We start from the raw sequence: 23,910 nt of genomic DNA, 5'->3' as shown, positions 1-23,910 counted from the left end.
TTCTGCTGCTCCTAGTGTAAGCCCTTGCTGATTTGAATCCCTTCTTATTCAGTACCTTCAAGGAGGGCATTTGGTGTGATATTTCTGCTAAATTGCTGATACCAAAAGAGATGCAGTAAGAACATGTTGCTTCATTTTTGCTGTGTCAATCAGCAGCACAGCTACATGGCTGTCAGAGGTAAACGATCTCTGGCAGGCGCAATCGGAGGATTTGTTGGTGTGAGTTGAGGTTTGTAGCGCACGTGAGGTTTTGTGTCTGATTATGGGGTTAGTGGCAATGTGCATTTCTGATCCTGTCTCTGACCTGCTCTGCAAACAGGAGAAGGATCAGCCTTTTTGTAGTAGGAGAGCTCTTTCTCATTAATTACTAAGGGATTTCTTCCACCTCCCAAGAAATCGAAGCAGATCAGCCTCCCCAAAGCACCAGGCAGCCCTGCTTACAGCTGCGATGTTAGACCAGCTGAAGGTACAAACACAAGCCACCCTGCATTGGCTCATCTTGGTCTCCAGGCTGAAGAAGCTGCAGCTTGTGGCAGCATTTCATTATTCAACCACCTTGTGCCATTGGAAGTTGCTCAATTTCTATGTGCACCCTCCATCCCCTGCTTTCTTCCCAATGAGCACACTGCAGAGTGCTCACAGCAGTACTTAATGCCAGCAGTAATTAGCAAAGAGCAAACTGCACTTTCTCTAGTTTTGCTTTGTAGTGGGGGGCATTTTTGGAAGGAGAAAGGTATGGTTATCATCGGCTGGGTCAGCAGCAGGTGGCAGGAAATCCACTTGCAGAAGGCTCAATCCTGAGCAGTGCTGAGCATTTATTTTCATTCAACAAAAAAGCTTGCTCCCTCATCTCTCCCCTTTTCTCCATCCCCAGGAGCTCAGGACTTTAAACAACAGCCTCAGCCACGTTCCCCACTACACGTGCATCTGCCTTGGCTGCCACTTGGCGATGCTGCCAGAATGCCACTGGGGCTTCAGCTGAAAGGGAAAAGTGGCCTTTCAAAGGCAAATAGCTTCATTTGCTAGGCAGAGCCCCCTTTCACAAGCAGCTTCAAAAGCATCCCATAATTATTTCATGAGAAGCAGCCTTTGAGCCTGCCTCATCAGGAAATATTTCAGGGAAGCAGAGATGTAATAGGGTCAGACATCCCCCTCCTCTGGCCCATCTCAGAGGGCACCTCAGTGCCTCCCAGGCCTGCCTCTCCAGGTTTTGCCTAAATGGAGGTTAGGCTGTGCCTGGCACCTCCAAGGTTTGGGGGAGAGGAAGACAAAACAGGTGGAAACTCCTCACCCTCTGCATAAATGTACGGTCAGCTATGCCCTCCCATGGCAGGGCCTGGGCTCAGAGGCCAAAGACAGGAGTGTTGCTATCTTAGGAGGTCCCAAGGCTCAGCAGGGTGGTCAGTGTCTCTGCAGGGGTCAGAGGGAACACCGCGAGACAAGACTGCTTTCCAGAGTCACTACCACTATCCACAGCCTACAAGAAGAGTCTGCAGGGACCAACCTCATACCAGGAGAACAAAAAACCATCCTGCACCCTTCCCTTCTCTCCTGGCTCTAAAACTGGAACCGACATATACATACAGGAGGGCAGAGCCACTGTCATGTCTTTTTAGTGTCCCCGTGGCAAGGAGATGCACACAGCTGTACTAAGACACAAGGCTGCTTTACCCTACTGAAAGGGGCCCTTCCATCCCAGCTGCCTTTACAGTCGTTGAACTTCTCAGAAAAAATAAGCCTGCTGAAGTTGGTACAAGTTTCCTCCCGGTATTGACCCCAAGCCCTGGTACACATTACTTGCATCGCTAGGTCTAAGCCCAGATGGTTCTGTTAGCACATGTGACTCACATACCCATGTACAAGTTGTCCTCTGCAGGATCATCAAGGACCTGTAATTGATAACAGTGAGATAAGGGGAAAGGGGAAAAAGAAAAACAGCAGGAAAACAAAGATATTTTTAATCAAGTAACATTTTACTGCTCCCTATACACTGTGCTGAGCTGCAGAGCACTGAGAATGACTTAGGCTAATATTTAGAGATTCCTGCAGAGAGAGGGGCTTTGAAGGACACAGATTTTCTTGTCTCCAGAAAAATCTGGGCTTCTGCCTGTATTTGGAGAAACAGCCTACCAATAAAACCACTGCTTGTCCTAATCTGGCCTCAGCCCATAATGAAAATGGCACCGAAGCCTTGCACTTGTGCACCTTCCCAGGCTTGTCTACACACAAGTTTCACTGGTCAAAGCTTGCTGCTATTTCTACCAGCACAGCTAGCTGCCTTCTCTTGGGCACCAGCCCAAAGCCCAGAGTATGTCAGTTTGTCATACATAATTGGTACGATCTTGCTTGGAATCACCAGCCTAAATTTCTGAACAACTATTTTAAACCAATTTTGGCTGAAGTAGGAGCAGGTGAAGAAAGATTTTCTTGTCGCAATACCAACCAGACATGTTTCAGTGCAGCTTAGGGTGGAGAAGCAGCTCACCTCTATCAGTTTAACGATGTTGACATGGTCCAGTTTCTTTAAGATAGCTATTTCCTGATAGACTCTGTCCAGTGGTGCCATGGGTTTTGGCTGCTCTCCGGAGGATGCTTTCGACCCTCTGGGAGGAGGTCGACCTGCAACCGTGATAACATGGTGAAGAACAACTCATTTTTCAGCAGCACCTGGCACACAGGAATGAGCAGCCACTGGCCCCTCTGCAGATACCTCCAACCATTCTGGAAGACCTCATCACCTTTTTATCACCCCAAAGCATTACAGTCTCCACCTGGAATTGAGATTTCCAAGCCCCTTTCAGATCAGCTGCTCCCACCTTCCCAGCCTGGTCTGTTTGCCAGGTCCCATGGCCCAGTCACTGGAGCCAGGTGCTATCTGAGAAGGTAGAAGAGCCCCTGGGAGGAGGCTAATGGTGAAGGAGGACCTTCACCTTCCTCCTGGGAGGAGGAGGCAGGTACCCTGCCTAACTTCCAGCACTTAATTAGGCTTCATTGGTGGTAAACATGGAAGAATCAGCACTTCAAAGAGACTCAGAAAAATCAAAGACAGGGATCTAATACCAAGTGCACTGAATTTTCCTGTGGTTGTGCCTGTCCTTTCACTACCCACTGTGTTTTAACCAGCCCCCTCTCTACTTGGGCAGCTTTCAAATGAGACCAAGTTCCACAGTCCTTGCAGACAACGTTTCTACAGAGAGATCTGCCTAGTTGAGGACAAGAGGTAGACCTCTAAATATGAGATACCCACGTGGAAATCCATACTGCTTCAAGAGCTTCTTTTTGGAGAGGACTTTCATTGCCTGAAGGAAGAAGAAAAAGCAATGTTAAAACCGAACAAGAGCCAAAGCGCTCATTGCTGTGACCTGGGAGTATGCTAGGCATCAGGGACTGGCTCCAGTCTGTTCCTCAACCTAGAGAAGAAGTCTCCTTGTTAGTGGTGGCAATGACAGATACACACACACACTGACCCAGGCTTTCCTAAAGACAATGCCAACCATTTGTTTCATTCATCTTTTTCCCATGAAAAAAATAAATGGTTTTGATTTATTTTAAATTGGACAAAGAAAAAGGAGCTCAATTTCTGCATTTGGCACAGGAGCTTGAGGGAAGAGGTGGGTTCCTCTAGCTGACCTTTATGTACCTGCTGTTTGGGATGATTCTATGGCCACACCACAAGTCAGAGCCACTTCAAGGCGGCTCCACCTTATGTTTTGCCTTGCCAGAGGGTTCAGGAAGCAAAAGAGCTGGAGTGTCATGGCCATACAGCTACCCTAGCAACCTACACCACAGACCTGGAAGAGGGTGAGCACAGAGCCCTTCCACCTGCTCTGTGCCACCTGGAGAGGCCTTCTGTACCCTCAGAGACTATTTTTCTCCCATAAGCCTCTTCCATGCTGCCAGAGTAATACAGAGCACCTGCAGTGTGATCCAGCACCGTGCCCAAGACCACGAACAAAATACTTCATGGGCATCTGTTCCTGCACCATCAGAAATGGCGAAGCCTGCCATGCTCCTGCACAGAGCTAAGGCACTGGGAGGGAAGCAGTTTTTTGCCAGCAGCTTCCTTCCCTTCTCGTACCTGATAGTACGCTGGCACCGTTGTGAACCTAGGCAGCCGAAGTGTGGGAGGGGGTCAGGGTAATTTTTTCTGCCATCCAATTGGCATCAGCATAGCAGCAAAAGGCAACCTGAAGTTAATAAACAGTCTCTGTGCCTCTATCTGCTCTGTGCCTTAATAACCTTTTTGAAGGCCACTCAAACAGCCCCGAGTGGCCCAGCAGATAAATATTTCATGAGAAACCAGCTCATGGTACAATTTGCCTACAAAAACATTCTGTGCTCCCAGGACCTGGAATGGTCACTTGCTCCCTCCCCTAGAATAGGTAGTTACTCCTTCTAATTAAGCATCCCAATCTGTAATTCACACTGCAGTGGCCTCTGCGAGATATAATTAACCAAGGACTCCTGCAGGACAGAGTCAAATGTCAAGGAATTTTGCATTAATACCACAGAGGCAAGCTCTCTGCACGCTACACAGATATACCAGGAACAGGTCACCAAAACCATTTCAGCAAACTCCTTCCCAAGCTGTTTTTCCTGGCAGCAATGCCACCGCACACTCCAGGATCCCACCTCCCGTCAAGGCTCCCACTGCAGCCAGGTTCACCGCTTGTTGAAAGGATCGTTATTTTTGGTACTGATCCAGTGAAATCCTCTGGATTTGCACCCGTGTAATTGAGAAGAGACACTGTGTAGTTCTCAATCCTGCCTGACAGCTCCCAAGCCAACTGTTGGAAACAATGGTGTTGAGAGACAGACTCAGAAGTGCTTATCTTTTACTTAGCACAGTGCCGTGTCCAATACAGACAGCCAAATGATTCATGGTCTGCTAAAAGAGGATCCAAGATGTGCGCAACCACCTCCAAGGATGGCCAGGATCAAGCCTGGAGAACTTCCTACCCTCCCCACTTTTCTCTCTCCCTAATGAAAATTTATGGGGAAAAAAAAAGGAATTGGTACACCTATTTTTCTTTCAACCATCGTCAGCCCGGGAGGAGAAGGCTCCCCTTCCTCCAATCCCACATTGAGTCCTCCCTGCCTTTTGGCAAGGAGCTTTATAAAAAAAGAAATCGAAGATGCAATTTGCTGCTGAAAGCTCCCAAGTTGCATCAATGCTTGGGGAACCCAGCCTGAGGAACTGAACCACTGCCACCAGCTGTGCCTGCATCAGGCTAGTCCTTCCCGGGGCAGGCTCTGGGGAGAGGCTGGAAGGAGCAGGAAGGTACAGAAAGGAGCAATAGCAAAGACAAGAATTGCTCTCGAGGACAGAAATGGAGGGAACAAGAGCTACTGCTGTCACCCAAACTCCTTGAAGGATGCTATGAGGGGTGACGGGGGTTACCGTATCATAGATGAGCTGACTGTAAACCATCTCTACTGCTGTGGAAGAAGCACCAGGACATGGTTATACCAACTTCAAAGCACCAGAATCTGCTGCTCCACAAGCAGTGCTGGATCAGAAGAGAGGACTTGTCCCACTGTGCTTTCAAACGCAAACGGGGGACGAAGAGCAAACTTCATCATGCAACGGGCCAGAGCCACTTAATTATCACAAGAGCAGAGACAAGAGCACATGGCGGTGAAGCCTCACTTTAATTACAGCGCGAGCTGGCAGGACAAGGCTTCCTCACTCAATTGTAGCTGCGCATAATGGGAGCAGCACAGGGATGCTTCAGCAAACCTCTCCTTCCGGGCTCACACGCATGAAAGAGCCAGAGACATTTGTACTCACAGGCAGAACTAATTACCCAGATAATGCCTTTCTGATAAAGAACCAGCTCAGAGCCAAGCCGAGGGATTTTCCCTTTGCACTGGCAAGCAGTGCTTCAGCTTCCTCAGGAAAAGAGGGAGCCTAGAGGAGATTTCCTCCACATATGCCCTTGCACCCACCTTCCTTCCGACTATTCACATGTGGACACGGATCTTGACATTTTCCTTTGAGAGGCAGCGGGAACCATGCGCTTTCCTTTGATGTGCATTTATTATCTAAGTTTACTGCTCTCCTCCTAGCAAACCACAGGGAAGCTGCCGGAGGGAAAGGAGATCCCAGGTTTATGGAGAGCAGGGATGCCTGGGACACAGCAGCTTTCACAACAGTGAGACCTGGAGCAGGCATCCTGATGCTTGGTAATGACAACAGCAAAATGGCCATTAGTTGTGGAAGGAAAGGGTGATAAAATTGATTGAGCCAAGAGAACTTATCACCTGTCCTTTGTGATGCTTTCACAGCACTTAGGGTGTCATTTTATTTGCTAACAGAGAGACTTGCATTGCAAAGGCAGAAGACCTGTGCGCAGTCCCTACCTGCAGCTCCCAGGGGAGAGGGATGTTGCTCAAAGGTCGCTACTAACCACCTAAATCCTCTGCTAGTGTGTGACAGCACCCTGCGGGAATGCCAGGCAGACCAGAGAGCGTTTCCAGCCCTTCCTCACCTATCCTGTCTGACAACAACAACCCGACAACCCTCAGATAAAGTGGCTAAGAGGGAAGGTCTGCCAGGAGAGAAGAATGCTATGCACTGAAGGAAAAATCCTAAATCAGACAGGCTTAGCTGCCATGCCCCTAAAATCCTCCTCCTGCATTTATCACCTTGTGTCCCAGACACTGTTTGTCACATCAGCAGGCTGTGCCCCATCCACGCTCTGACACCACAGCAGGGATGCCTTTCCGAAGTGGCCACACTCGCCTGCCTCCAGCCATCTCCTGGAGGCTCCTGCTCTTACCCTGGGTGATCCAGCTCCTCACAACCCTGCTGCTGAACAGCACCGGGTGTTAAAGTAACATTTCCCTGGTCCTCACCGCACGGGAGCACAGCTGGCAGTGGTTCAGTAGCTGTCATGTGCACAAGAAGATGAGAAACACTGGAGCCGTGCCTTCCCTTCCCGTCTGGATGGTGACCAAAGTGGATTCTCCAGGGGCTAGAAAGTTCAAGGCTTGCTGCTGGCCGCCACCTCCTCAGCAACAGCACTTTGTTCAACCATCTTTTCATAAACTTGGAAGGAATTTCCCTCCATCACTGAGAGTTGGTAGAAAGAGCCCTCCATGCAAAGGTTGTTAGGTACAAAGAGGCAGAGAGCACAATACACAAGACTTGTTTCTTAGGAAACCAGATTAAAAAAAGAAAGAGGAAAAAAAAAAGAGAGACAAACCCACTGACAACTTACAATGCTACTGCTTTTGTCCAGAAGTAGCATAACAAATGTCTATCATAACCACTTTTCTGTGCAAGCTGATTTAGAGATTGAAAATAGGAAGGAGACACGACCCGAGGCATCACGGAATCAAATTCCATCAGCACAATGACTCCAAACTAGATCTCCGCCTGGACACGTTTGCCTTTGCTTTTTATTTGCTGCTTTTTCACAGAGCTTGGGTTTTCTTCTTTTTTCCTCTAGTCACTATTAAAGCATCTCCTGCAAACTGAGACACTAAAACCTTTCCAGCTGTAAAAAGTTCCTTGGCAGAGCCCCGCAAATACTGCTGTAACAGCTTCATGTGCCCCAGCAGCAGCAGGGACCTCTGCTCTGGGAGCCAACTCCACATCCCAACGGGGTCTCCTTGGAGGGAGCACTGGGTCACATACTTGGTGTTGAAAGTTCATTTTCCTTGGTCTAATACATTCCCTGCATCTGCTGATGTAAGTCAGCACACTTTCACAGCCCTCCACGGCACTGTAATTGTTCACAGCAACCAAGGATAAAGCTCTTGGAAGCACTCTCTCATCTTTAACGGAAGGTAAAAAAACCCACAGAGTAAATACAACCCATCTACATTTTCCCCAAATATGGTGATCAGCTTTTTTTCCTTGAGGGTTTTTCCTAATTCTAGGCCAGATCCAAAACTTATTAAAGCAACAGAAATCTTTCCTTTTGCTTTGACAGGAGCTAGATTCAGTTCCTGGTACCTATAAACTCTGCCTTTTTGAAGATAGCTAGCAAAAGGCCCCAAGTCTCAGCCAGAATGAGGAGTCACACTCTGAATTATACTCCATAATAAAAATTTTATGCTTTCTTTAAAGTTTTGCTCCATTTTATCGCAGCACACTAGCTTAAAGAAAATAAAGCAGGCAGCAACACCTTGGCCTCATGCTAAAACACTGCACACATGAATCAGTTATTAGGGGCTGCTTACTAAAGGCCAACCAAGGGCTGATTTCCTCCAATTACCTGAAACAAAAGACAATCCTCCAGAGCTAAATTTGGGGAAAAATCATCACACAGAAAAGGCACTCTCCAACTGTCAGAATCCCAATTACCTCTACTAACTGCTGGTAATGGGCAGCTGCATTAGGTATCCCCTCCCCAGGGGGCCGGCGTGCATTGCTGCAAGACAGCCTTGGACGGAACGATACGCAGAGCAACAGGGAAGTTATCTCAGCGCTGGGAGAACACGCCAGCAGGCATGGGGAGCTAAGCAACCATTAACCAGTTATGCAATTGCCTGCTATTTCTCTGAAGCTTTAAAAAGTCTGCCAGCTCCTGGGCCGTTTTAACATCTTGGAAAAGTGGAGGTGTCTCCATCACTGCTTGCTCTGCTGGAAAACACAAGCACAGGCACTGGAAGGATTAGGGGTGACAGCCTGTCTACATGTGACTGCAGCTGGGGAAGGGGGAAAGCTCCTACTGCCCTGGCCAAAAGGGTAGCAAGTACATGAAACAAAGACTTAAGCATCACAGCCATCTGCCCTCTCCTCTTCCGTACGCTGACATCCACTGCAATGAAACGCAGGCAGACACTGCTGATGGTCTGACTCTGGTCCCATCTCTCCATCCGCTGTAGCACTCTGCACACCTCCCAGGATCACCTTCACAGCCCCAGGGTCCCAGTTGAGTTCTGGTTCAACTTCTGGTTCTCAACCCCCCCAAAATGAAGATCGAGATGAACCAAAGAGCATGTCCCTGCAATGCTGGCAGTAAGGGGGTCTGCACACCCTGTCCTTCTTCAGGTAGCAAGGCTGAAACAGTGCCCAGGCATGGGAGCCACTCTCGGACTGCAGTAGCTTTAAAGTGTTTGCTTAGATTAGAAAAAGAAATAGAGATTAAGCGGGGATTAACTAACACACACCAGGCTAACCTGGACACAGACTTTCACTTTTGGCTTTGATTTCACCAGCTAAATCTACATCCACGGCATTAACCTACATCCAAAACACAGACAAGAACACAGCAGGCAACACTAACCTAAACCCAGCTCTCTCTTGCTGAGCTGTGACAACTGCCCTGCCCACCCTGGGCAGCCTGCAGCACAGCATCAGGATTCCCAGAACAAAAGGGCAGCGCCAAAATGTAAAGATTACAATTTTTAAAGCACAACAATTTTCAGCTGGAAATAAATGTGATGCATTCCCACTTTGTGCCGCTGGTCCTGGCACTGCCTACGCTGGTGGGACAGATGGATCGGGGAAGCCACGGCTGGCACCATCGCTCTCTGCAGAACAAAACCGTCCTGCAGCAGGGCACAGGAGAGAGGACTCTGAGGGCAGCGAAGAAAGAGAGCCATCGGGAACAGCAACCGCTCTGGTGCGGTGGGTGACTCAGCTTGGAAAGGACAGGAGACGGAAAGAACTGTGGTTCCTTTGCTTGGCCAGCTCCAGGGCACCTTGTCCAGATTTTTGTCTCATCTCTTCCATCCTTCATTTCAACACATTTCTCCTGCAATTTCATGCCTGCTGGAAGCATGGAAGGGCTAATGAATACTAACAGGCATACAATTCCCACCCGACCCCTCCAACCTGGTATGTCACTTGTAAATCCGAAAGTCAGAGAACAAAAGCTAGCTGGGGAGTAGCAGGGAATGAGCACACTTTACATCTCCACATCATATTATTATTCCCCTCTGTACCAAGACCAACAGCTCTGTGCACTGGGACAGGGAGCAGCACACGAGTCTGCCCAGGTGCTCTCATGGGCTCACTTTCACCCACGTAAGGCCACCCCATTGCAGCAGCAAAAGCAGGATCCCTCTCAAACACAGGACAGAGCAACAGCTGAAGTGCAGGGCCAGTCCGACAGGGCTGCATCGAGGGCAGTGGGGTTTAGGTTCAACGGCACTGCAACCACCCAGCTCTGCTCAGCAGATACCTGCCCTGGGACCCACCAGAAACTACTGAAAGCTGCTTCCACAAGCCTTCAGGCACAGCCACACACAGCAAGGCAGTTCTCCTTTTGACAGCTGTCCAGCTCCTGCTCTCAGCCTGAACAAAATGTGCCACAGGGCAAGCCCAGGGACACGAGCACATCTGCAGACAAATTTTGCAAGAATCCCAGCTGGGACAGTTAGGATTCACCTGCCTCTGAAAGGGAAGGGACAGAGAAGGAGCCTTCAGCATAAGGAGCCTTTTTGAATCTGAAACCCTCCAACTCTGGGCTTCAGCTCAGCAAAGGATTTAAAAGCCAAGGTTTGCCTTCTGCCCTGCACCCTACACCTCACGACCTGACAGCGAGGTCCCGTTCGGTGTACAGGGAGGCATCCTGCATGGGGGTATGATGCAGGGGAGCCAGGCACTGCCCAGCTGGGCCACGCTGTTCAGCATCTTTCCAATAAAGACCCCCATTTCCTTACAAAACGCGCCTGCTCGTTCCAGGCTGATCTTCCAATGCACAGGAGGTGCTGAATACCACCACCCACTCGTCTCTAATTTCAGGTGACCTGCTTCATAGCTAGAAAACGTCAAGACAGATCAGCGATACGCTTCTGCAGCCTGCCTCCGAGATCCCTGCCTGTTACATAAGGCAGCCCACCCAATTTCCCTCCCATTCGGCACCACACGCAGGCAGGCTTCAATTCCTTGCATGCTACCCGAATCAGAAACGCACACACTAAAAGCAGCAAGGCAGAGGGGATCTAGCTCTCAGGGGGGCAAAGAGGAACAAGGAGCAGTGGTGGTAGCAAGGAGCAGACAAGAGGGACACTTACGTAATACTTGTCATCGTTCTCGTTGTAGGCCAGTTTCACAACACCGTAGGAACCCTAAAAATAAACACAAATTTCACAGTCAGTTCAGCAGCTTCACCTCGTCTCCTTGCCGCTCCAGGATGGTAGACCATGGCCCTATACAGGGGGAAAAAAAAAAACAACAAACCCTTGAAGGCCACAGGCCATGTCTACCCCTGAGCAAAGTCCGCAGGTGGTGTGACCCTACCAGCAAGGTCGTACATTTTGGCAGCTCTGTTGGAACCACTGGGCATTTGAGGATTAACAACGTCTGGAGGAGCTGAGGGTTAGTCTGTCACCTCCTGCCCTCAGCCAAAGCCACTGTGTCTGTCTTAACTCAAATGTGGGTGGGGAGCAGAGAAAATTTTCAAGTAGATTTTTTTTGTGCAAGTTTGGAAATTCTGCACTAACATCTTTCTTCTACTTCTCTGCAAGACCATTTTCAGCACAAAACCTCTCCTTCTCTTGATAGCAAATGGACTTCAGTGAGGACCAGCTGCCTGCTTTCCACCAACTGCATGTTGCCCATGCAGATGCAGACCTGGATTGCTGCTATATCCACAGCTCCAGTGATAGCCTGAAGCCAAACTCCATCCAAATCACTGGTTTTTTGCATTTCTGTGCCAACACCACACATTTTATGCAAGCAAGACATGACACCATGGCTAGGTATTATCCCTGACAGGTGCCTGCTGAATAAATGAGAGGGATGAACACTACAGCCTTCAAAGCAGTTCTCTTGACTTCGCTGAGAGCTGGAATGAAGGTCCTGGTCTCAGAGGAGACCGACAAGCCATCTGGCTGATCCAGAAGCACAGCAGGTCCAGCAGGCCCTCTACCAACTTTAAGGTGCCTATCTGCTCACTGTGACCCGCAGGGAAGGAGAAGGCAGGGGTAAATCCACCAGAGAGAAGGTCTCACGCTCTCCTTAAATCATACTTAAGCCAATGACAAAAGCCGTAAGTGGGTCTGAAGCTGTGTGTGAGTTTCAGATGACATCTGCCATACCACCAGCCGTGGGATCTCCACCCTTACACCCTGACTGCCAGCAGCCAAATGCACAGCCCACTGCGCAGATGGCAAGGGTGCCTCCTCCCATGGATCGGCGCCTCTTGCTTTGGAGAGGAGTTTGGGTTAATGAAACTTTTGGTGAAGGTCTCTGCAGCTCAGGGTGCCATCCTTTCTGACTGCAATGTTCCAACTGCAAAGGTAGGTACAGCTTCCAGACAGCACCGTCACTCGTGAAGCCATCTGCAATGGTGGCAGACATCCAAATGTGCAGGTGTCTGAACTGCTCACCAGCCCAGACCTCTAAATAACTTTGGAGGAATCTCTTCTGAATCATTCTGCAGTTTTTAAATGAGGACTAGAATTAAACTAGCATTTCATTCATGGACATAAAGACTTGAACTAGTCCTGATGGGGACCAAACACCTGCCCTGATTTTTTTTGTTTTGTTTTCTTTCCTTGATGTACTAATGCATCAAAGGCTCTTAGTGTTATATTTGGCAAGAAAACACCCTGGAAGGGGGCCAGCTTAACCACCTTCAGAGGGAAGGAAAATAAATTTAGATTTCAGAGGAAGCAGCTCCACTTTGACCTTGAACAAAACTTGCTTAAACTAATAAGGCAAAAAACAAACAAAACCTCCCAAAACAAACACAAGTTGCAAGGAGTCTTGGTCAGTAAGATCCCTTGGGCTGGCGCAGTCTTTCCACCCGTACTCACGTCTGTGCACGCAGGTTGCTTGTGACAAACATGAGCCCCAGTAACATACCTTGCCTATTTCGCTCTGCAGCTTGTACTGGTTTAATTGCACACAGTCCTGCAGATCAAAAGGAGAACATAATTAGAGTATTGGTAAAAGGAAATGACTGAGTTTGAATCAGTATCAAGTAGATGAAGAGTACTGAATAATGAAAGACTGAGCCTTATTTAAACTGGTATATGTTACACTATAAGCACTACATTTTTTTTTTTGACAGCCCAGGACAAAGCAATTATGGGCTGAATTCTGACTCCAGTTGTGTTGCTGTAACACCAGAGGCCCCTGCACCCCAATACCCCAGCATCACCCCAGGTGAGCCCGACAGCAGCCTCTGGCCTCTTTACATTAACCATCTACATTGGACTGTGCTCAATACCAAGCAAAAAAACACCCGTCCCCAGCTCCACAGGGCTCTCACAGCCTGGCAGCTCCCAGCACCCAGGCACCCACGCCAGTCCCAGGGTTGCAGCATTAGCCTGTGCCCTTCCCAACATCAGCCTGGCAAAGACGTGGACCCTTTGCGGGTCGTGCTGTGACTGCACCCAGAGGAATCCTTACCTGGATCGTGGACTGATCTTTGAGGAGCTATTCAACACAAACAATAATGGAATCCCTTAAGCTGATAGAGTATTTGCTAAAATAAGTCATCCCTAAGGCAGGTCTGATCTCTGTTTGCAAGCTATCCAGCACTGAAACCCCACGGGGTGGGAAGGTGGTGGATGCAGACCCCCAGCAAGCTGTGACGTGGGTGTAATGATGGGGTGCTGAGTTACTCAACAGACCAGGAGCAGCACAGGGAGTGATGGTGGCTCCAGGCATCGACCGCTGGAAAGCAAGGTGGAACACAACCACCATGCAGTCACCTGGTGTTAAATCCACCCTTCCTTTAGTATTGTACTACCTAAAGGAAAACACTTCCACAGCAGCAGCAAAACCTCCACAGCTTTCATTTACTTGGAGCTGATCCCTCCACCCTTATAATTACAAGAAGAAAATCCCAGACACCGCAGAAGCGCAGGGGGCTCAAGACCACGAGCGCAGGGTCAGCGGCATCCACTGCCCACACCGAGCTCTCCCTGCGACTGCCCAGCTGCTGGGGAGCACCCAGGGGATCTGCCCAGTTCGGTCACCGTGACGGGGTCTGTGGGAGGACAGCACACACCTTGCTGCAATGCAAAGCTCCTGGCAAAGAGTCCAAGTGTTCTGGCAGGGATCTCTGCACCGCCGGCACTAGGGAGGGTGGGCTGCAGTGGTCCTGACTTGGTCCTGGTCCTTGCCTTGGTCCTGACTTAACACACAACACTGAACTGCATTGCAGAGGAGGGGAGAGCCCCAAAGTTGGTGGGGTGAGGGAAGGGGGGGAATTTCCAACCAGAGCACATGGTGTGGGCTGAGCCTTAGATGGGACACACTTCCCCAGACAGCATTTTTGAACACAAAATTTCTCCCTGAGATTGCCAAGCGCTAAAGCAGGCTGGAAATTCACTTCCAGCCTCTGCAGCAGGCACTTCTTTGGGAACAAAGCTGATATAAAATATGCAGACAGGTAGATTAGACTTCCCATAAACCTCAAAATAGTCCTGCAATCTACAGCAGCAGTGCCAGGACAGCAAAGCAGTGCCAGACATCTTCAGTCCGTTTGTAAGAACAGGAACAGGGGGTGTTACAGCCCTGACCCCGTGCAGCAGCCCCACTGAACACAACACTCCTCTGCCTCTCAGGATGCATTTACAGCACAGATGTGGCCGGTGATAATTTTGACTTTTCCCCATCACCAACCAGAAAACGCTCTTAAGACAAGCGATCATCACAGTGAAGGAGAATAAAGGAACTGGAAAATTATGACTTTTTAAGCTTGCAAGCAGTGGCTTGTTAGGAATACAAGGAATGATTTAAATCTTGATCTTGTTTCCAGTGAAGGAAGTTTTTTTTCCACCACCCTGACAGGGAAGAAGAGCCAACTGTGAGTAATGTGTCCACAGAAGTGTATTAACTCGGCTGCTAGCAAAGCATGTGTCTTTCCAAAAGCAAAAATCAATCCATCAGAATTAGGAGCAAGAAAAGAGAGAGCATGACCTAACAAAAGCCAAGATGTAAAGCACAAGGCCGCAGAAATACATGGAAAAGAAAAATCCCATTGAATTTTGTAGAAAGGACTCCCCTCCCCAAAGGGGAGGGCAGCACGCCGCAACCCACGGTACGGACACGTGGAGGACAAATTCCCCTGCAAACAATATGTCAGCAGATTCACTTCCCAGCACACGGCTGTGCTTTGCATCGCAGTGATTTTCACAAATTAAGCAGGAACAATTTTCTGCTGCCATCTCCTGCCCTGGGTTTCCCCACGCTCAGCTTCACACCCCTTGCTTTGTCCTGTGCAAAACTGCAGTGCTGCCGAGATGGGGAAACGCTCACCAGAGCAGCTGAGACAGGCAGGAAAAGCAACCACCCCTCTGAGAAACCTTCCAACCACTTCAGTATCTCCTGCTCTTCAAACCAGCGAGCTTGCAATGACCAGGTACTGTTATCAGGCCTCCTCTCCCGAGTAGGGATTACTCGCACAAGCAAATACACCCTCTTACATGTAGCCATAGACTCCTTGGTCTGCACTCAGTACCTTATTTCAAGCCAAGGTGGCATCTCTAAAGCACCAAATTTGCTGCTTCTTCTTGCCAACACGCTGTTGAGGGAGCCACAGATGCACTTTTTCCCTCCCTCCTGAAGGAGCAGAGTCCTTTGTGCTGGACACAGTCCATCCAGCCAGGCAAACCCCCTTACAAAGCATTTAGGGCAACTGAGGAGGGACTATGCCTTGTCCCTGCCTCCACGGCACACTCCACTGACCATCATCTTCCTGCCATCCCTCTTACCTCTGGCTAGAAATTACCACTCTCATCCCACACCAGACCAATCACCTGAAGCACTTCTCTTCACTGATGCTAAATGGAGCTTGTGAGCGATACCAGGACACCCACCTTTGGGGAATGGTTTTTGAAAGGGATGGGAACACTCAGAGAAGGTCCGAGGGAAAGGTGATGACAGGGTCTGCAGTACAGCCTCTGAGAGTTTACAAATGCTATTGCTGCATCCCTACCCAATCCACACCTCCATCGCTCTCCACTCAGATAATTACCCAAGCCAAGCATTATCATCTTCGCTTCTGCAGTGCTTCAAGCACTCGAGCTGAATGCAGCAAGAATCAAACCAGATGATAGATGCTTTCTACCTTTTTCGTTCCCCCCTTGCAGAAAGACCATAATTCACAGCTCAAACAACTCCTGCCATGTGTCACTGCAGACTGGCAGGGTTGTTATGTTATTATTTGGTTCTCCTGCAGGAAGTGGGATAATTGTACTATTCCTTTATCAGAGAGAAACACCTATCTCTGGGCCAAGTGTTTCTTAAAGATAACATTGTACAAGCCTCTTGATTTCATCATGCCAATGTATTTGCAACTGCTGCTAAATACAAACAGAGCAAGAACCTTAATGAGATCCTTTAATGAAAAGCTGTCAGCAAATTAGACTGCTGTGTCCGTCCAAGTGTGCAATAATTGTTCTGCCTTAAAAAACAAGGTGCCCCCATTTGTTAACATGTCCAAGGTATTACTCAAGAGAGGGGGGGCAGATCAATGCCACAGAAAACAAAAATCAGAAAGCACAGTGAAGTCCAGAGTCCAGACCCAATTCTATAAATCCAGTGCTGCCACCACCGTGTGACAGAAACTCCAAGAAACTGAGAACTGAGCCTTTGCTGTCCGGGGGGGCAACCAGGATGAGAAGGAAGAGCCAGAGCTGGTTTCCAGAGTAAGACACTTCTGAAAACAGTCAGATGGTCTACATGCATACATATAGAACGGACAATTTTGCCCCCTAAAAGCAGCCAAATTCACCAATCTGAAAAGAATTCTATGTTTCAGCAATTCAGAGATACACTTTAAAGAGAAGCATGGGAAAGAAAACTGGGAACTAAAAGCCAGTAATGAAGGCAGCGCTGGTTTAAACTCATTCTGGCTGGAAGAAGAAGTGAAAGCAGTTCTACAAACAGACAAAATGAAAATAAAAGCCAGAAAAGGGGCATTAGGGGCAGCAATGATTTAAAATTAGAAAGTTGTCCAGGGACAGAGAAGGACACACAGGTAGCCCAGAGCTCACAGCGGTAAGACAACTAAACAGATTTTTTTAAGCAACAACCAAAGCCAAGTGCAAACCTGGAAGCCCAGCATCAGGACTGGCCACTGGCAGGAGCACTGCCACAGCTGGGCAGAAAGTGCAACACCAAGGCTCAGCACCATGGTTTGGGCTCACGCACCCAAGACCCCGAAGCTGGATGCAGGAGCTCAGGCACCCACCAGGTCCCTGGGGTATCATTTGGAAAACGGCTAGAAGATTAAAAGGGAGCTGGGACTGGTGGGACCAAGGCAGCCCTGTCCCAGCCCCACTGCAACTGCAGCTTTGGGCTTTCTCCTTCTGTTGACCCTGCCCTTAAACAAGTTGGAAATGTAACTTTTAAATAAAGGTTAATTAATACAAGGAAAAGAAATTAGCAATGCCTGGGGGGATTCTTCTTTCAAGAAATGTTTTCCACTTATCTTTGATCTTTTCAGGAGAGCTCTAGTTTAAGCACCACAGTAAGACCTCTAGAAGAAATTCATCTGGGGAACTGGTGGGGCTGAAAGTGGAAGCGCTCCAGCCCACGCTGTGTAGGACCTTGGTCTCCGGCACTGCCCTGGTCCCACATGGGTTTACCTTTGCATACAGCAAGGAAATCACAACCTCATGAAGAAAACCAGGCAGCTCCAAGAGACTGGAGAGCATGAGACCTGGATCAGCCCGGCACCAAAACCTCTCATAGCTCTTGACACCGCTTGCTTCAAACCAGTTGGCCAAACAAGCAGGAGGCCTATGATAAAGATGTGGAAAGCTAAGGAAAGAAAGGACAAAGTGATTTATTTTCCACGCCCCTGGGACAAGCCATGGACATCAAGCATAGGAAAATTCCCTTTGTCAGCTCATCCTCCTCCCTGCGTGCTCGGGCTAGCAGCAGCACCGAGGAGGGAGAACGCACTGGCCTGACTCATCCTCTCCACTCCTGCTAAAGCACACATGGCCCCAGCCCACCGTCATGACATGCGGGGCCGCCCAGGCAGTGGGGAGCTGGAACAACCTCCTGCTGGTCGCAGGGGGTGGAGAGACCACGCGAACGCTGGGGCTAGAAGCACCGGGATGCCAGGGAGTGGGTGGATGCAAGGAGAGAAAGGGAACATGTGAAAGAGAAAGGACGATTCAGCCAGAAGAGACTGGAGAAGAGAAAGCATAAAGCAATTAACTGTGTTGGCAGGTCTGGGGAGAAAGCCTGGAAAAAGATATCTTTTCTTCTTCTTCTAGCCACTCTCCAAGTAAGACTTTTCTTGGCTACCTAGAAAAGTTGGTTTGGGATGGCAGAAGGAAAAAAAACCAAACAGCATTGCATTTTCAAATGCCACTTTCCAACAAGCAGCACCTCTACCCTTTCACAGATACAAGCTCTGTCATTTTAGGTGGGACAAGCTCTCTCAAACATGGTGACAAGATGGTCATCAGTCTGTACAAACATGTTTACGGAGAGTCTTGCCCTGGTACATAGAAGCACCAGAGCATCATCTGTGCAGCAAAGCAGAAACTGCTTTTCGCAGCCCCAGGAAAAGCCTCTCGTCTCACCATGCTGCCAGCACCGAGCAGGAGCTGGGAATGTCACATCAGAGGCAACGTGAGCCAGTGACCCAAACTCTGGGGCCTGTGCCTCAGCTCTGCAGAGTTATGTATCCTTAGTAGCTTCAGCTTAATCACTTCTGTGCCACAGCTAAAGGCAAAGCCATTCCCTTGTTAGAGCAGAGCACCGATGGGCAGCAAAGGCAGCAGAAATCCCACCAGCCTAGCGGGCACTCCTACCAGAGAAGGCAGTGCTGAAAGGACCTTCCAGGCCATAGTCCATGAATAACCTAAGAAAGGAGGGAAACAAGCAGGACATTTTTAAAATTACAGATCAATTTTGATAGAGTTATGACAGATCAGGTTAATCAAGTACACAGTAATGCTGTCAGGAGAGCAGAATGAGTTACTTCTCTTGCAGAGTTAATGCTGCAGATCCAGACTTGTCAGCAGCGGCTGCAAGAGAGCAGGAGCTGCCAACTCTTTGTCCCATGGCAATTAGCTAATTGGTGGCTCTGCTCGGTTGATCAGGAACTGCCTCTGTGCAAAGCAACAAGCCTCACCCTTGCTGCAGCCCCACCAGCCCAGGAGCCACCATCTTCCTAAACAACAAACCCAGGAAACCCCGCTCTGGAGGCAGACGTGTGCAGTACAGGTCCCGGGGATGGGACAACCCGATTCACTGCTTGCTCGTAGCACCAGGTGAATCCTCCTGCAGTGTCACAGCCTCAACTTCAGCTCTTGGCCCTTGGATCCCTGAATATAAGTTTTCCTCCCAGTCTGTGAAGAGTACTAAACCAGCATTAAAAAGCTCAGCAGTGTGTCTCTAACTGAACACACGATTCTTCCATAATTCAGCAGAGAACAACAGAAAATTCACCTCTGCCATATCCTCATATTCCATATCCCCATAACACATCTCTCCATTATTTCTCCAGATCAGTCAAGGATACAGAACCGTTGACAGCAAGGTAGTGAGCTGCCACTCCTGCTGTCACTGGAGAGGGAAAGCATATTCAATTCTAGATGACTATCAGAATAAAACAGGAAATTTTGATATGCAGCTGTGCCATCCATCTCTGCTCCTGACAGACTACACCTGCATGTGTGCCACTGAAAGCCCAAATGCTCATGAACTTCATCTTCATTTCTGCACAGACTGTAACTCATTCGGGCAGCAGCCACGAGCCAGAGTGATGGATGTCCTACCACATGAAAGATGGTGCCAGATACTCAATGCAAGAGGAAAGAGGTTAACTCTAAAATGGCTTTAAGCAGGTGAGAGACATGAACTCGAGTACAAACATGCAGCTGGCCTAGAACAAGATGTGTCAAAGAGTCATTTGCAGGGAGACCAGGGGCAATGCCGTGACTGGTGAGCTGGATCCTGTCAGAGTGACCTACCCAGCCTCCCTGCTCACTGAGGGTCTGCATCTCAAAATGATCAACAGAAAACACAACAGCAGCTGCTTCTAAGTACATCATGATTGTATTTCTCATCACAGGGTTATTTTATCACCCACAGGACCAAAAGCCTCAACACCGAGTCCACCATAACTCTTAGAAGCCCTGCCCTTACCTCCTGGCTCTGCTCAGTCTTCCCTGCCCACATGCAAGGCTCTGCTAATTGCTTACATGCATTTGCTCAGTACGTTTGCTGTAACAGCAGAAGATCTGCTCTCCGTTTCTCTTCTGAGTTACCTGCTGTATCTCAGTTAGCTGTATAGCTCGGATTTGGACCGTCAGTGCCTCTCACATCCATGAACACAATGACCCTGCAACAACCACTTAGCAGCAACTGGTAGGTCATACGCAGGATGCTGGCGTTGGGCTGTGCACAGGCTGCACACTCACCTTGCTGTCACACACTAAAACTTTTCTCATTATTCAGTGGCCAGTCTCAAACTTTATCCTATAAACAAGCAGGCACCTTCCTAGTCCTTTTGCTATTCCATACAGGATAGAGATACTGTCCCTATAAGCTGGGAAGATGAAGCACAGCTCCCGAGAGCACGGCTGCGAGGGCGAACACCCACCTCTGAATGTGCACAGCTCTGGCCTGGGCTCCCTTCCCCCTCCTACCGCAGTGATGCCCCATTAATATGAATGATGGTTTCCAATGAGCACAGCTTTGTTAAGCATCTGTGCTGCACTGGAGCAGGTCTCTAAATAGTTATATCAAAGTGACCAAAAACACCATGCTGCATCAAGAATTGCTGCAGGAGCAGGGAAATGAAGGACTCTGCATCTGCATTTCAAACTAAGCATTTCCTACCCCAATGCAGTAACTATTGCTCCCCAGGATGCAGATGCTGTAGAAGAGGACAGAGTATTTTGAATTTGCTTGCAGATGGGAATGTGCTAGTCGCACTCGACTGCAGTTACTTTGAAACAGATTTCAGACAAGCCTCACTCCTGGCACAGTCGAAGTACTGCAGGATGGGACAGCTGGCACACAAGTCACATCCGCTTCCAAGAACTGGCTCCTCTCCCTCCCCGTCTCCCTTATTAAAGCATATGGCTGCCATCAAAGCCGCAGTCTCTGCAGTGCACCTTCTGCAGATATCCTCTTATCGGCTGGTGATGCCACAACCCATCTCACAGCTAACGTGACTTGCAAAACTTCCCAGAGGACAACGGCCAATTTGCACATGCACAGCACACATCCTCTCAGATGTGCAAGGGGAAAACATCCCCTTTTCAGGACAGAAACACTAAGCCTCACAGATGTTAAGCTCCAGGTCACTTGGACCCACATTGGCAAAACACTAAACTCCAGTGATTTGGGTCCCTTAGGACACAGAGCAGGACCACGGTGGGATTAAGGCATCATGTTTGGGAGTACCACGGTGCCCAAGAGCAACGTGTTGGCGCAGCGGCACCAGCAGAGTCACGTTCAACAAACATGTTCTCTATCAACTAGATGAGAAAGAGTCGGACTGTAACTGCTCCTGAGCCCCTGGCTGCTGTGTCTGTCCCGCTTCAGTGCCTGGGCACAGCAGCAGAGGTGAATTCATGGGCGACCATTGCTGTACTGCCAGTTCTAGAAGAAAGAGAGATTGAAAACACTCATGGAAAGGGCCCATCTCTCACCACAACAAGGCTTATGGTCACAAGATGAACCAGAGGCTTCCCCTGAGCTCACCTGCGGCATCAGGGCAGGAGGAGCAGCCGTCCCTGCAGGGCAAGGCCAGCAGGTCGATGCCACCACTGCTCCTCTCCCCAGCATGCTGCCTCCTCTCTGTTACGGCACCGCTGAGCAAGCCTGCGGAGTTGTGGCACCCACAGACATCTCCCACTCCTGCTTCTGCCCTGCCCCCTTCCCCAAGAGCAAAAACACAAGACAAATATGACTGGGGAACAAATTCAGTCTGGAGAAAAATGGCAAGGCATGAAAAACTTGTTTTTCCTCCACAAACAGCAGATAAAAATCTCAGGAAAAGGCACAGCCTGGGCTTGGGGGATAATTCAGGTGTGAGCCCGTGTTTTTTCTGATGATGTTCCCTCTCCAGTACACTCCAGGCAGCCCATTCTCTACTTAAAAACCCTCTCCAGCCAGTAGCACTGTACAAAACATTTTGGCTTCAAGAAACACCCATTTTACACCACATCCATCATGCCTGGCTTTCAAAGAAAACCCAGTTGCATGCCCCTTCATGGGCATTGCTGCAGGCTCAACATCTTCAGCACGACACTGGGCAGCATGGTCCAAACAGCTCCTCTCTCTGCTCCCCACCCTCCCCATGATGGCACATCACAGCACAGGGAACTGCAACCAGCAGCCGCTTCCACCAAGACACTTCGTGACTAAAAGCATGTTACACCTCTGGGACAGGTCTGAGCCCAGCACTGGTACCGGGAGAGCAGCTGCAAGACAGATGGCAGGAACAACTGCAGTCACCCAGAGATGCTCCTCTGAAGGAGAGGAGGGTCACAGCCCTCAGTTATCACTGCTGTTACAAATGCTTTAAAGACAAAGAAAAATCCTGACAGGAGCAGGAAACACCAGTGCATTTAAGCTCTTTATAAAATTAAATCATGCTTTCAATAATGGCAAAACACAATAGGAGATACATAATCTCCAGAAGCTTAAATCCATAAAATATCATCAGCAAAGCTGCTGTGACTGATAAACTCCCGAGGGGCACATACAGCAGGGACACAAGAGCAAAGCCATTTGGCCGCAGTCCTTTCTCTGAATAGCCTGGCAGGCCTTCTGCATGCTACCACTACACAGCGGAGGTCCTGGCCCCTTACTGGGACCACCCCAGGAAGGTGAGGGCTGAAGGAGCCAGAGGTCAGGACCAGGGCTGCACTCATCAGAGGTCTGTCTGGGAGATGGATGCAAAGGTGTTCAGCCATTCTAAGCTAATACAATCCCTGATTTCAGGGATTTTTTTTTTTTCCCCTTACAAAAAACAGTGCTTTCAGATGTACTGCTTCAAAAGACTGAAGACTCCCATTACCAGTTAAGAAAGACTTACCTTACCTCGACACCACAATTATAGGGGAGAACATGCCTACCTCAGAATCTGATATGGAGACCCGATTGGACTCTATCGTTGGTCTCCTCATTATACGTGGTGATGGCCCTGTGGCATAAGGACCATAACCTGGAGTGTTGCTAGAAGCCAAATAACCTCCTGATGATCTTTCCTGAAGAGACAACTTCCTACTTGATAGGACGGGCCTAGTGAGAGGTCTCTTGGGAACATGTCTCCAGTGAGCGTCTTCTGACTGTTGGGAAGGCAGAAATTCATTCACTCCCACATCACTGTCGACTCCATTTCTTTGAATGTCTTTTATGTTATCAGAAAAGACTGTGTCATTCTCTTCAGAGTTGTCGTCACCATTTTGGTCACTTCTGTCTGGGCCAACAGCCACATCTATGGCTGCTACCCGCTCTGCCAGTTCAGTCTGCGTGTCTTTGCAGCACGTGTCTACGCCTCCATCCATGGCATTTGTTGGAGAGTCCCCCATCGCTGCGTCCAGCTTGTATGGTCTCAGATGGCCCTGCAGAGAGCTGCGATGCTAGCACTCACAGACAGCATGTGGCCTGAAGGAATCTCTCCATGAAATACCTAAAATGAAACAAACAGAGGTAAACTGAATAATAATGTTCACTCAACACAAACATAACCAAGATACCCATCTTTAGCTTCTTCCAATGTAAAAGAAAGTAAAGGCAAAACACTGGCAGGCTATAAACTCAGAAGGAAATGCAAACCCAAGTATCAAGCTAGATATGAAAGTGATAAAGATGAGACTTTATCTGATGTGCAACAAGTGACACAGCTAAAGAGAACTTCTCCTTCTGTAGCTAGAACGACAGTCAACCACAGCTTACAATAAAGGGAGAAGTACAGCCTCTTAACAAGCTGAGGGTGAAGGGTCAAACTTTTGACCTCTTGAGCTTCTGTTATGCATCCAAACCCAATGTGCACAACACCAAACCCACAG

General features: G+C 48.9%; 1 protein-coding gene across 1 annotated transcript in view; it reads right to left on the bottom strand.

Annotated features, from left to right (window-relative positions):
• The window catches only part of CAMKK1 (calcium/calmodulin-dependent protein kinase kinase 1, alpha), a 61,622-nt gene extending 38,192 nt beyond the window's left edge, over positions 1-23,430 (bottom strand). Inside the window, exons 1-6 of the mRNA XM_009695670.1 lie at positions 22,975-23,430; positions 12,770-12,817; positions 10,975-11,028; positions 3,248-3,299; positions 2,486-2,619; positions 1,853-1,889 (exon numbers count right to left, since the gene is read on the bottom strand). Of these exons, the coding sequence (XP_009693972.1) occupies positions 1,853-1,889; positions 2,486-2,619; positions 3,248-3,299; positions 10,975-11,028; positions 12,770-12,817; positions 22,975-23,430 (781 nt within the window). The remainder of the gene's footprint in view (positions 1-1,852; positions 1,890-2,485; positions 2,620-3,247; positions 3,300-10,974; positions 11,029-12,769; positions 12,818-22,974) is intronic.
• Between the last annotated feature and the right edge of the window lie 480 nt (positions 23,431-23,910).

The sequence above is a fragment of the Cariama cristata genome, unplaced genomic scaffold (genome assembly GCF_000690535.1).
Source record: "Cariama cristata isolate BGI_N322 unplaced genomic scaffold, ASM69053v1 scaffold16492, whole genome shotgun sequence".
NCBI classification, from domain to species: domain Eukaryota; kingdom Metazoa; phylum Chordata; class Aves; order Cariamiformes; family Cariamidae; genus Cariama; species Cariama cristata.
This window is presented reverse-complemented; position numbering and strand designations above follow the sequence as displayed.